General features: G+C 49.3%; 2 protein-coding genes across 35 annotated transcripts in view; one reads left to right on the top strand and one right to left on the bottom strand.

Moving 5' to 3' along the window:
* LOC144576516 (serine/threonine-protein kinase MARK2-like) overlaps positions 1-13,393 on the bottom strand; it is a 67,016-nt gene that overhangs the window by 32,298 nt on the left and 21,325 nt on the right. For 11 of the 34 annotated variants that reach the window (XR_013533935.1, XR_013533932.1, XR_013533933.1 and 8 more), the window contains exon 1: positions 1,010-1,295. The exons of 7 other annotated variants lie outside the window; for them this stretch is intronic. The gene's annotated coding sequence lies outside the window, so the exon portion shown is untranslated. Of the gene's footprint in view, positions 1-1,009; positions 1,296-1,793; positions 2,141-2,165 lie in introns of those variants that run through there. 16 more of the 34 variants (XR_013533938.1, XM_078368615.1, XM_078368595.1 and 13 more) reach the window with 6 other exon arrangements.
* Positions 469-13,393, top strand: part of LOC144582280 (uncharacterized) — a 27,215-nt gene continuing 14,290 nt past the window's right edge. The window contains exons 1-3 of the mRNA XM_078370531.1: positions 469-520; positions 1,002-1,717; positions 4,683-4,800. Coding sequence (XP_078226657.1) covers positions 469-520; positions 1,002-1,717; positions 4,683-4,800 — 886 coding nt within the window. The remainder of the gene's footprint in view (positions 521-1,001; positions 1,718-4,682; positions 4,801-13,393) is intronic.

Here is a 13,393-nt window from a genome sequence, read left to right as displayed (position 1 = left end):
AAATCAAATTGTATCTTTGATTTGGGTCACACTTTTTATAAAAATATACCAGCATTAAATAGAATATCACTTTCTGATTCTCAAAATTGATAACAAATCAATAACTAGTACTTCGGTATCAAGATATTTTTCTAGCATTTTAGCGATATTAATTTAACCCTAACAGCCACATGTCATGTAAGCGCTATTTTATTCTGAATTTTTAGATCAGGACACTGGAGCACAGAGAGTTTAGGTAATCAACCCAATACCACACACCCAGTATGTGGCAGAGCTGTCTCCCGAGGCTTTATCAGACCAGGTTAATCTACCTGTTCATGGTCATAAAGTCATCTACCTTTTATAAACAAACGTGCATAACGCTGACCACTTCAGCTATGGGAACTTCTATATAACATTTAAAAACTCTCCATTAGGAAACTATATATTAGGTGATTGTATCACAGTTAAGATTGAGCCCTGGTACCTATGTCACTCTGCTACCGCACAAAACTCTGCAAGGGCGCCCACACCACCCAAGGTGTGGGATGCAAAGTGCATGGGGCAGGTACCTCCGTGCACATCCACACATGCTGTTCTCAACCCCAATAATCACCTCTTTTTTTCTTTTTTTTTAGACAGGGTCTTATTCTGTCGCCCAGGCTGGAGTGCAGTAGCACGATCTCAGCTCACAGCAGCCTCGACCTCCCGGGCTCAGGCGCTCCTCCCACCTCAGCCTCCCGAGTGGCTGGGATCACAGGCACGCGCACCACCACATACGGCTAATATTTTGTATTTTTGATTTAAGAGATAGGGTTTTGCCATGTTGCCCAGGCTGCTCCCGAACTCCTGACCTCAAGTGATCAGCCCGCCTCAGTCTCCCGAAATGCTGTGGATACAGAAGGGAGCCACCAACTTCCCAAGTTTAAGGGTGAAATGGAGGAAAGTTCATGTAATACTCAGGGAAGTCCAATTCTTCCCACGTCTTTCACTTGGGCCCCACACAAAAATAAAGTAACTAGAAGTGTACCGTTCTGTTCACAGTGCGCTCACCGTCGGTGGCGTCAGCTGGAAGCCCCGGGTCGGACCGGGAGGGGGACGGTGCCTCCTGCCATGGGCCGGTATCCAAACTGATCCGCTCCCCACCGCACCCCCAGAGAAACCCACTCCATCCCCTAAACCTAAGAAAACCAGACCCCGCAAAACTGCACGAACAGAGCCATTTCCTCCTAACGTGTGCTTCAAACCCACGAAACCCAACTGGAAGCAGGACCAGCGTGCCTGCCCTGCACGCTACTCCTCCCGCGGCAGCAGCCGCCCATCCGGGCAGGTGGTGGGTCCTCGTGGGGTTCCGCGAACGTTGAGCCGCCACGCGCAACCGACGCCGGCTGGGCCTGCAAATCACCTCCCGGCCGCCAGGGAGCGCCGCAGCCGCGAGAGCGAGGCGGATCGCCTAGGAGGGGGCGCGCGGCGCCGCAGGGAAAGAGGGCGCCGCCTCGCTAGCCCTGAGCCCCTCCCGCCGCGCGCCCTCCAGGCGGGGCGGCCCGCGAGGCCTCTGTGGGCGAGGGGGCGGGGACGAAACGGCCCCGAGGATCCGTGCGCTGCACGGCGGCGGCGCGAGCCCGAGGGGGCGGGGAGGCGCGGGCGCCGAGACAGCGCCGGGCAGAGGGACCTGGCTACCCTGGACAGTGCATCGCCGCCCGCCTGGGTTGCCGCGCCACAGCCGCTGCGGATCATGGTGAGTGGGACTGCGCGTCGCCACCGCCACCGCCACCGCCACCGCCGCGCTTTCTTTCTCTCCTGGACCCACGCACCTGGCGGGAAAGGGCCGAGCGGGTGGCTGCGCGGACTTTGCGGGTTCGCCGCTGGAACCGGCTACCTTCGGAGGGGCAGGGTCCGCGCGGGTCTAGGGAGCGGGAGCTGAACGTTTGGGCCGGGGGCGCGCGGGTCGGCCCGAGGCCCACTGGTCTCCGGAACTTTGTTCCTGTTCCTGCTCCCCGGTCCCGCTCCAGTACCTCGAGGTACCCGCTCGCGCTCAGCCCCCTGTTGCATGCACTGGGCTGGCGACCGGGATGCCCGCGAGCCATTCCCGCCCGCAGCCCACCCTCCGGCCCCCGGAACCTGCTCTCGCCACCGCCCGCCGGCGCCTGGAGCGAAAAACGGCGTTTCTCGCGCGCTGCACCCACCCTGCCTCTGGAGTCCTGGGGTTCGGGCCCTAACGGTTAAGCTCCGGCCCCTCTCCTCCCTGCACCCCGGGGATGTGTCTGTGCGCTCGATGGTGCGTCCTGGGTTTACAGATTGGCTTGGGAGGAGGCTGGGTTTTATCAGTGTCTGGGGTTGGAGGGGCTTCTGGTGTGTTCTTTAGGACAACTCCTCTCTCTGCCGGGTTTCCCAGGCCAGTCCTCCACTCTGGATTAGTACCGCTTCCTCTCGGCATTAAGCGGGGGTGGGGGGGTGGGGTGGGGTGGGGTGTGTGTGTGTGTGTGTGTGTGTGTGTGTGTGTGTTCCCTCGGTCCGATGAACTGCCTGAGAGTTTTAGCAGCAGAGCCTGGTTCTTTGGCTACGAAGGGAGAACATCTGTTGTGCTATCCTCAACTCAAAGGACAGGTCTTGGCAAAATGTGAAATCTGCGTTTGTCTTCAGGGGTCTATATTCAATCTTTGTCCCCCTTCCTGTAGGGTTTCCTCTCCACTTCAGGGCTTATTAAAATATGCTAACCACCTTTCTCTTACTCCATCTGATTTTGCCCTGGCTACCCCTTTAGGCACATACTCTCTGCCTGATTATGTGTGACCACTTAATCTTAAAATTCTAACCTTTCCTACCCAGCCCACCACAGTGTGTATTCCCCTTGCCTGCTTCATTTTCTCTTCTCTTGAGCATGTATTGTTTAGTGTACTGCATATTTTGTTTCTTTAGCTTGTTTCTTGAAAGTCTCCTCTACCAGAATGTAAGTTTCAGGAAGACAGATTTTTATCATTTGTTCTTTACTGTCCTTCTAGTGCCTACAGCCGCACAGTAAGTCCTTGATAACTCTTTTGAATTAACCCAATAAAGCAAGCTGCTTTATGCTAATGCACAAGTGGAGAGCAACTGCAAACATTTTGCAGCTGACAGTTGTAATGATGAGAGTCTCAAGTGAAGTTTGGGAGGAGGGAGATACTCCCGAGAGAAGGGACCCGATTTTGGCAGCCTTCAAAGACAAAAGTCTAGGCGGCTATCTCTTATGGCTGGTCTGTCGCTTCATACTCTTGGCACCTTGGCATCAGAGTGCACAAGGCATTTTTAGGGCCAATTGGCTCTCTCCTTTGGGCTTTGAGGCTTTGTCCCAATGTGTAGGTAGGAATTGTATCGAGTAAGGGAATAAGTTCACTTGTTAGCTGAATAGAAAAGTCATGGGAATGTTTAACCTAAAAGAGCTAAAATCAAGGGCAAGCTCTTGAAAGCTTTATACTGCACAAGTGTGATGCGTCCTGTTTCGGTAAGTATTTCTCAGAAACTTTGGGTCTTCAGAGGAATTTTTTTTTTTAATACCCAAATCCAAATTGTATTACTTTTTTTTTTCTTCTTTTTTTTGTGGCAGGGTCTCACTCTGTCTCCCAGGCTAGAGTGCAGTGGTGCAATCTAGGCTCACTGCACCCTCCACCTCCTGGGCTCAAGTGATTCTCGTGCCTCAGCCTCCTGACTAGCTGGGATAACAGGTGTGCACCACCACACCAGGCCAACTTGTGTATTTTTGGTAGAGACAGGGTTTCACATGTTGTCCAGGCTGGTCGAACTCCTGACCTCAAGTGATCGACACCCCCCTTGGCTTCCCAAGTGCTGGGATTACAAGTCATGAGCCACTGTGCCCAGCTGAAATCATATTACTTTATTTAAAAAAAAGTGGGCCAGGGAGGAGGAAGGTTAGGGGGTTTGATTTATAAATAAATTAGTGGGTCAGTTCAGAGAGACACCCTTTTGAATACATGTCCAGTATGAACTGTCTTGTAAGATATCTCTGCTAGTTAGTCTTATTCCAAAATAATTATTTTGAATATTTGGAAGAAGCAGTCGAGTGTCATACTGTCAGGCAAATCCGCTCTCACTATTTCTTCAGGCTTGTTTCCATGCAGATGCCCACAAACTTACTTCTAGTAATTATTTGTTTTCTTTCACTCAGTTTATTTTTTAGTGGTTTATTTCTCTTGTATGGATTAACTAGTCAATTTAATTAGGGAATTGGTGTTTTCTAAAGAAATCTTTCTATTTTTTGGACCATATAAGCTAAAATCCTCTTGACAAGCCTCAGCTCACTTCCCACATGGGCAGTAGACAAAATTAGTGGGAATCCTGGAAAGTCGGGGATTGGCATCGTTCTGAAGCAGGAGCAGACATGTTGGTCACAAAGATATAAAACATATATCTTTGATTTCCTTCTGTCATTGATGACACCATACCTGGCACTCAATACCTGTTTGTAGAGGTGAACTCATCTAAACTCCTCCCTGATCACTCAATAATATGTGAACCCAACAACCTCTCATGTCATGGGCTGAATTCCCTTGTTTTATGTCATTTTTCCAGGTGGGGTGCTGTTCACATGGGGCCCTTTCTCCTTTTCCACCTCATTTTCCAGGTGTGAAACACTGGATGTTGATCACTCAGGGTCCTTTCTTTTTCTTTTTTTTTTTTTAAGATGGAGTTTCACTCTTGTTACCCAGGCTGGAGTGCAATGGCGCGATCTCGGCTTACCGCAACCTCCACCTCCTGGATTCAAGCAATTCTCCTGCCTCAGCCTCCTGAGTAGCTGGGACTACAGGCATGTGTCACCATGCTCAGGTAATATTTGCATTTTTAGTAGAGATGGGGTTTCACCATGTTGACCAGGATGGTCTTGATCTCTTGACCTCATGATCCACCTGCCTTGGCCTCCCAAAGTGCTGGGATTATAGGCATGAGCCACCGTGCCTGGCCAGTGTCCTTTCTTACAGAAAGAGATGGCCAAGGGCAGTCCTGTGGTCCACAGATCAAATCCAAACTGTGGTGCAGTAAAATAAAAGCAGAGCTCAAGCCATAACAGGAGGCCTATAATAAAGACCACCTGAGAGCGCCCTATGACTGCAGAACACTGCTGTGTGTGTGGTTGCAGAGAAGGAAAAACTGCTTTGGTCCCACATCTCTTCCCAACATAGAGTTTGCATGAGGGTCTCATAAAGAGGGCTTATGCAAAAGACTCTGGGAAGAAATACAACCTTTACTCACTAGACTCAGGAGGGTCTTTGCAGATGGATGCTTGTGAAGCCTGAAGGTCTTGCAGGGTAGAGATCACCGGAACACCACAGGCTCTGCCTATGTTCTCAAAATAAGGAGCAATTCTAGTTGCTCTGTGTCCACAACACTCTGGAGATAAAAGCCCCTTGATGCATATGTGTTTGGGCAGACCCTACGGCACCTTATTGACTGCACCTCTTTTGCCAAAGCACCTGGATAGATAATGGGTGGTAAAGTCTCAGGGTCCTTAGTTAGCATTTCTTAGGAGAACCACATTTGCTATTGAATGCTGCAGACAAGTGCTCTTCCTCAGGCTATCTTCCTTCTCAGTCCACCTCCCCAAAGCCTGCAAGATTAACAAGATCATGCACCCAATAAAAGCACAGGAAGCTCAGAGCTCAATGTCAGTGTGGGTCACCTGTGTGGATCACCCCACTGGAGAGTGTGTTAGACCCCTGGAAATTCTACTCTTGTGTCTTTGTCTTTATTTCTTTTCTCACTCAGAGTGATTCTTCTGGAATGCAGATCTGATCAAGGTTCTTCCTGACTTTAGTGCTGCCAAAGCTGCACATTGTCCTTGGGATAAAAGCCAAGGTTCTCCCAAAGCCCACGAGCTTCAGCCATTGAACCTGCTCACTGCTCCAACCTTGCTTTCTGCCCCTGTGCTCCCTTCTCTCTAATCTCCACCCTGAACTGCTGACAGTTCCCCAGACTCCCTGTGTGCTCTTTCTTCTGAGCCTGTGTTTGTGATACTGATTCCCTAGAAGATTTCTCCTGCCATTCACCTGGATTAACTGGGTTCCTCATCCAGGCCTCTGTTTAGACATTGCATCCTCCTGGAAGCAGTTTTCCCACACTAATTACAGTAGCCTGCATTTACCAGTTCTTTCAATCCTGTTGTGGAATCTTTGGTGTTTCACTCACTGAGGCCTAGGAGAGCCTGATGCATAGTCACTGCCTAATACAGGTTTGCTAAATAAATGTGGGGTCGACCATGAGAAACCACCTTACTCCTGCAAGAATGGGCATAATTAAAAAGTCAAAAAATAGTAGACGTTGGCATAGGTATGGTGAAAAGAGAGCACTCTTACACTGCTAGTGGTGAGAATATAAATTAGTACAGGCACTTTGGCAAAAAGTACGGATGTTCTGGAAAATCTTACCCAACAAGAAACCCAAGTGGCACTCGGGGTCAGAGGAACACACTTTATTACACCAGCAGGCCCAGAAGGGTTCACACCCAGAAGTCTGGACCCCAGCTAAGAAAAGCACAGTTTTTATAGGTAAAGGGGCAGCGGAAGTAACTCGGGACTTTAGACAACGCAGCAGGTTTTAGACGAAGTGGCAGTTTCCCTTAAGGCTTTCCAGTTAGTAAGCAATAAACTGAGGTACAGAAGCAGAAAGAGGCAGTTACTAACAAAAATAGGGGCAGTTTTAAAATAGGGATGGATGCTGACTACGGGCTGACAAAATCCTGGGCAAAATTTCCACTTCATCCCCCACTTTGATGCTCTCTTATGGTTATTAGGGAGCATCCCCTTTTACACCCTGGTGTCTGTACTTAGCGGCTTATACTCACAAAGGGCTAGTAACTGAGCACTTGGTTTTCTAATTACCATGACTTCAGGAAACTGCCAGAGTATGTTAATTAGGCAAGGGCCAAAGGCAAGGGCCAAGATTATTAATAGCAAAACAGGAAGTGGCATTTTACACCATAAATGGACAAAGAATATCCCTCAAGGGAAGACAATAATGTCAGCACAACAGTAGAACAACAAATGCTGTCCAAGTATTAAGATTTCAGACCACATCTTGCTGGAGCATGATTTTCATGGGATGCCGAGGGTCTGGGCGCACAGACCACCTGTCCAGCGATGTGTCCGGGTGGGCCCTCTCTGCTCTGGAATAGTGTACCCACAGAACGACTCCTGTAACTTGCAGAACAGTTTGGATGACAAGGATTACAGCATGGGGCCCTGTCCAGACAGATTGGAGGGGTTCCTTTATCCAATCTTTCACCTAGACCTGGTCCCCAAGTTGGAAGGGATGTACTGGATTGGCTAGGGAGAGAGGTGCTCTTTCTGTTACAAACTGACTGACCGGGGACAGCACTTTTCCCAGTGCCTGCAGCTGGGATGTCATGCTTGTTTCCCCTAGCTGTCTCAGGTCTCCTGTTTCTTTGTTAACGGGGTGAGGGGGGTGGGGGTGGCGGTGCTCCCGAATAGGATTTCAAAGGGTGAGTAGCCCGCGGGTCCTGCTGTACACCATGACTGCAACAGGGCTAGGGGAAGTATATCTACCCAGGAAGCCTGGGTTTCCTGACAGAGCTTTGCTAGTGTAACCTTCAGGGTTGGATTCATGTGCTCCACTTTCCCTGAACTTTGTGGCCTGTAGGCTGTATGAAGTTTCCACTTAATCTTGAGCACGCTGGTGAGGGCTTGGATGATTTCTGCCACAAATGCTGGCCCATTGTCACTGTGTATGGTGGATGCTGTCCCATTGTCATTGTGTATGGTGAATGCTGGCCCACTGTCACTGTGTATGGTGGAATCCCATATCAGGGAACAATTTCACAAAATAGGACTTCCACTACTTCTCGGGCTCTTTCCATCTTAGTTGGCAGTGCCTCAGCCCAGCCTGAGTACATACATACAAGGACCTGTAGGCATTTGTACCCTTTACTGGGCTTAATTTCAGTGAAGTCCACCTCTATGTCCTCAAAGGGGTAGACCCCCACCTGTTGCACCCCTGGGGCAGGTTTCAGTCACTGGGGGGGGTTGCTTTTAGCACAGGTAAGGCACTGATTGCTTACTGCAGCACAGAGTTTAGGGAGGGTTGCAATATAGTAATAGCTGTGGAGTAAGGTCTCCAGAGCAGTTTTACCTAGGTAGTGAGACCATGGCCCTGAGTAATGATGGTGTGAGCCAAGTTCCTGGGCACTATCGGTCTGTGGTCAGGGAGTAGCCACCATCCCCCAGCACTCTGCTTCCCCCTCCTGCTGTTCCCACTGGTTTTCTTCCTTAGAGCACTCTGGCTTTCCCATATCCTCTTGGAGCCAAGGGGTGACTGAATAAGTGGGCGGGGGCCCGTACAGGTTCTTTCTGCAGTGCAGCTGCCTTAGCTTCTCTGTCAGCCAGACGGTTTCCTATAGAGATAAGATCAGTTCCTCTTTGGTGGCCCTTGCAATGCACGACAGCTACCTCTTTGGGCTTCCAAACTCCTTCTAGCAGTCTGAGAATTTCTTCCTTATTTTTGATTTCTTTTCCTCCTACTGTTAGCAGCCCTTTCTCCTTGTATATCACCCCATGTATGTGGACAGTTGCAAAGGCGAACTTGGAGTCAGTGTGAATATTGGCCACTTTACCTTCTGCATGGCACAGGGCCTGAATGAGGGCATGTACTTCTGCCCATTGTGCTGACCAGCTGCTGGGCAAAGGGGCTGCCTCGACCACTTCAGTGGCAGTGGTGACTGCATACCCTGCATACCTCTTCCTGTTTTGGACACAGCTGGTTCCATCAGTGAACAGGTTTAAGTCTGCCTTTGGGAGGGGACAGTCCTTCAGGTCTGGCAGACTAGTAAAGATTTCATCTACCACCTCCTCACAGTCTTGGTCTAGGGTCCCCTCCTCTGTGGGTAGAAATGTGGCTGGGTTGAGGCCACTGTCTCAATGGTGACCTGTGGGTTTTCGTAGAGCAGCCCTTGGTAGTGGGTTAAACAAACATTTGAGAGCCACTGGTGCCCCTGACTGCTCATAAGGGTGGACACTGAGTGAGGCACTTTGATATGGACAGTCTGGCCCAAGGTTAGCTTGTCAGCTTCCTTCATCAGAATAACTGTGGCAGCTAAGGCTCAGAGACAAGGGGGTCATTCCGATGCTACTGCATCCAACTGTTTAGACAGATATGTTACTGGTCTCTGCCAAGGCCCAGTGGTCTGGGTGAGGACCCCAAGTGCTATCTTCTTTCTATCCTGAATGAATAGATTGAATTCTCAGGTGACATCTGGAAGTCCTAGTGTTGGGGCACTTTGGAGCAGTGCCTTGATTTCCCAGAAAGCCATGTCTTGGCTACCACCCCCCTCAAGGGGTCCATAGTCGGGAATCCATATTCGGCAGAAGCCTGCCACCCCGAGAAACTCCCTGAGCTTCCACTTGGTATTGGGAGTGGGCATGGAGCAAATCACCCTTTTTCTCTCTGGTCCCAAGGACCGGTGTCCTTTGGTGCTGATGAACCCCAGGTATCTCACCTGTCGTCTGCATATTTGGGCCTTAGCCATCCCTAGGGGCTTCCATCTCTGCCCAGACTGCAGGGAAGGAGTCCAGGAATTCTGGTGGGATTTCCTCTGACCTCTCGGCAGTGTGCAGTTTTCATTCTTCCTCACGTGGAAGTGTGACTGCCTGGACCAGGCCCCATTTTGGCTCACTCAAAGTCAGACTGGCTGGCTCCCCTGGTTTAAAAGCAATTTGTGCCCTTAACAAGTCTCTTCCCAAAAGGGGAACAGGACATTTCAGTAGGTAGAGGAACTCATGGCATACCTGGTGCCCTCCTAATTGGCATATCCGATCTTGGCAGAATGGCCGGGGCTCTACTTGGTTGTCTGTTGCTCCCACAACAGTTGCCTTTCAGTTGCTAAATGGGGCAACCAGAGTGGTGATCATGAGTACTCTGCTCCAGTGTCTACTATAAAAGTCATTGGGTGGCCCCAGACCTTCATCCTGACATGGGCTCTCAGGGGCCAAGTTTCACAGAGGTTGGCCCGTCCTAGTCTGAGTTCATCCTGGACAAGGCAATCAGGTGGGCCTGGCTAGGTTCTGGCTGGTATTCTGCCCTCCCTTGGTGGGGGGTGCCCCACCCAGGACCATCTGTTTGGGGCACTCGTTCTTCCAATGTCCCACCTCTTTGCAGTATGCACAGTGATCTAGCCACAAGGGAGGGTGCTCAGATCTCCCCTCTTTGTGTGGGGGGTGTGTCAGGCAAGGCTGGTGGGCTGGGGGCTGATGGTGCCAGAAGGACATAAAGCAGTGACAGCTCCTCCTTGGGGTCACCCTGATGAATTGGTTCCTTTGGTCCCTTAGTTGCTTGGGCCATGAGGACCTTAAACTGTCACTTTTTTCCAGTGCAGAATTGAACCCAAGGGGAAGGGTCTGAGCTGTCTCCAACCAGGAGTCAATATATGGGATCTGGTCCGGGTGGCTGGGGTTGCTGGTCACAGCCTTCCAAACAGCCTGTAGAGAGGTCCAGGGTGCCCCTGGTCACCAGCCAATGCTAAGAACCAGCCACTCTGATCTGCAGAGGATCTTTAGCTTTCCTGGGGTCATTCTGACCCCATAATTTTCAGAAAAGCCCTTCCTGAAGTTTTTGACCATACAGTTTAGGACCGTGGGCTTAGATTGACTTTTCCCCATGATGTGTGTCCCTTTCTGACCATTGGCACAAGATAGACAAAGGAGGGGGTATCCCATGAAGGACCACTTGGTTTCCCACCTGGTCACATCCCTTGCAGGAACTTAGGTGCCTCTTAGCATCAGCAGGTCAGTATAATCCCCCAACTCGGATCGAGCTCAGCTCGCACTTAGCTCAATACTGCCATAAGCCTTATGAGGTCGCCACAGACACGCAGGCTCAGGCCCTCTTGGACTCCATAGTTTGCACCATGGAGCCACAGAATGGAGGTTCAAGGGTGGGCCCTTGAGCTCCCCATGCACTCACACACTCACTCAGATTATCACATTCCTACCCTGACTCAGGAAATCTGACTGCTGTCTCCAAATGGAGATCCAATCTCTCCTTCCACCTGTAGATGGGCCTGCCTAGGGTCAGATCCCAGGACCTTACCTTATTCAGAGTTCCCTTCAGTTCAGTCCATCTCCCCCTTGAGTTCGGCGAGTGGCAATGCCGGAGCAACTGCCGTTCTCCCTCCAGGAAAGAAGGCCCTGTAGAAGCTTATCGGGGGCCCTGCCTTGTTTCCCAGTGGGGAACAGGCAAGCTATCTGTTCTTTCTGACCCCAAACCAGTGGCTCAAGGGGCCAGCGCAGTTGGGTTTTCTGGTTAGGGAACAAAATGTTCTGGAAAATTTTACCTGATAAGAAACCAAAGCAGAACTCAGGGATCAGAGGAACACACTTTATTATGTCGTGGGGCCCAGAAGGGTTCACACCCAAAAGTCTGGACCCCAGCTAAGAAAAGTACACAGTTTTTATAGGTAAAAGGGCAGGGGAAGTAACTCAGGACTTTAGACAAAGCAGCAGGTTTTAGACGACACAGCAGTTTCCCTTAAGGCTTTTCATTTAGTAAGCAATAAGCTGAGGTACAGAAGCCGAAAGGGGCAGTTACTAACAAAAATAGGGGCAGTTTTAAAATGGGGACAGTTACCCACTACGTGCTGACAAAATCCTGGGCCAAATTTCCACTTCATGGAGATTCCTTAAATATCTAAAACTGGATCTACCATTTGATCCAGCAACCCTATTACTGGGTATCTACCCAAAGGGGAGTAAATCATTATATGGAAAAGACACATGCAGATGCATATTTAGGGCAGCACAATTCACAATTGCAAGGATATGGAGCCAACCTGAGTGACCATCAACCAGTGGGTGTATAAAAGAAATGTGGTGTAAATACACCATGGAACACTACTTGACCATAAAAAGGAATAAAATAATGTGTTATACAGCAACTTAGGTGGAGCTGGAGATTATTATTATAAGTGAAGTAACTCAGGGATGGAAAAACCAAATACTGAATGTTCTCACTCATAAATGAGAGCTAAGCTATGAGGATGGAATGACATACAAAGTGATATAATGGGCTGTGGGGACTTGTGGGGAGGTTGGGAAGAGGGTGAGGGATAAAAGACTATTTTGGGTACAGAGTACACTGCTCGGGTGATGGTGCACTAACATTTCAGAATTCACTACTAAAGAACTCTAAATGTAACCAAAAACTACCTGCCTCCCCAAAACTATGAAAATTTTAAAAAATTAATAAATATGGGGCTGATTTGCAATTCAAAATTTAGTTTGAATGGCTAATACAAGATTTAACCTCTTACAGTTCTGGAGGTGTGAAGTCAAAAATGGGTCACTAGGGGCTAAAGTTAATGTGTCATCAGAGCTGCATTTCTTCTGAGGCCCTAAGGGAAAATTGTTTCCTCACCATTTCCAGCTTCTTGGGGCTGCCTGCATTCCTTGGCTCTTGGTCCTTTCCTCCATATTCCAAGTCAGCAGTCACATCATTTCGACCTCTGATTCTGTTGTCACATCTCTAACTCTGATGCTGTCTTTACTCCTTTCACTTATAAGGTCTGTTGTGATTACATTGAAGCTGCCTTCAATCCAGGATAATCTTCCCATCTCAGGAGCTGCAGCTTAATCACATCTGAAAAGTTCCTTCTGCCCTATTAGAAGATGTTTCTATAAATTTCAGGACACAGATACGTTTAGGAGACCATTATTCTGCCTGTCACATGACTTTGTCAATATTTGCTACCCCTGGTTTCCAAACATTAGTGTATGCTCTTATTTCTACATTACACACTTTATTCCTGAAATACCAGATGAGTCTATTTGTCTGATACAGGGAAACGGCTCACTACCCCCAAGAAGAGCTCAAGAAATTTCTATTTTCTCAAAGCCTACAACAAATTGTACTGATTCTTCAATGTGCATTGGCTGTAAATTAGTCAATAATCTTGCTGGGATGTTGGAGGGAGAAGAAAGGAAATGACTAGACAGCCCTTCTGATTCTGTCCCATGTCCCTGATGGCTGGTCATCTTGGGCGATAAGACACTTTCCCTCCCAGGCCAGGTGCGGTGGCCTCACACCTGTAATCCCAGCACTTTGGGAGGCCGAGGTGGGTGGATCACGAGGTCAAGAGATCAAGACCATCCTGGTCAACATGGTGAAACCCCGTCTCTACTAAAAATACAAAAAATTAGCTGGGCATGGTGGCGCATGCCTGTAATCCCAGCTACTTGGGAGGCTGAGGCAGGAGAATTGCCTGAACCCAGGAGGCGGAGGTTGCGGTGAGCCGAGATCGCACCATTGCACTCCAGCCTGGGTAACAAGAGTGAAACTCCATCTCAATTAAAAAAAAAAAAAAGTTTCCCTCCCATGTAGACGTGGTCATTTCTGACTCCCCAAGAGGTTTTCACAGTAT

Source organism: Callithrix jacchus, chromosome 4 (genome assembly GCF_049354715.1).
Source record: "Callithrix jacchus isolate 240 chromosome 4, calJac240_pri, whole genome shotgun sequence".
In the NCBI taxonomy this organism is placed as follows: Eukaryota; Metazoa; Chordata; class Mammalia; order Primates; family Cebidae; genus Callithrix; species Callithrix jacchus.
The sequence above is the reverse complement of the archived record's forward strand: the minus strand, read 5'-3'. Positions and strand labels throughout refer to the sequence as shown.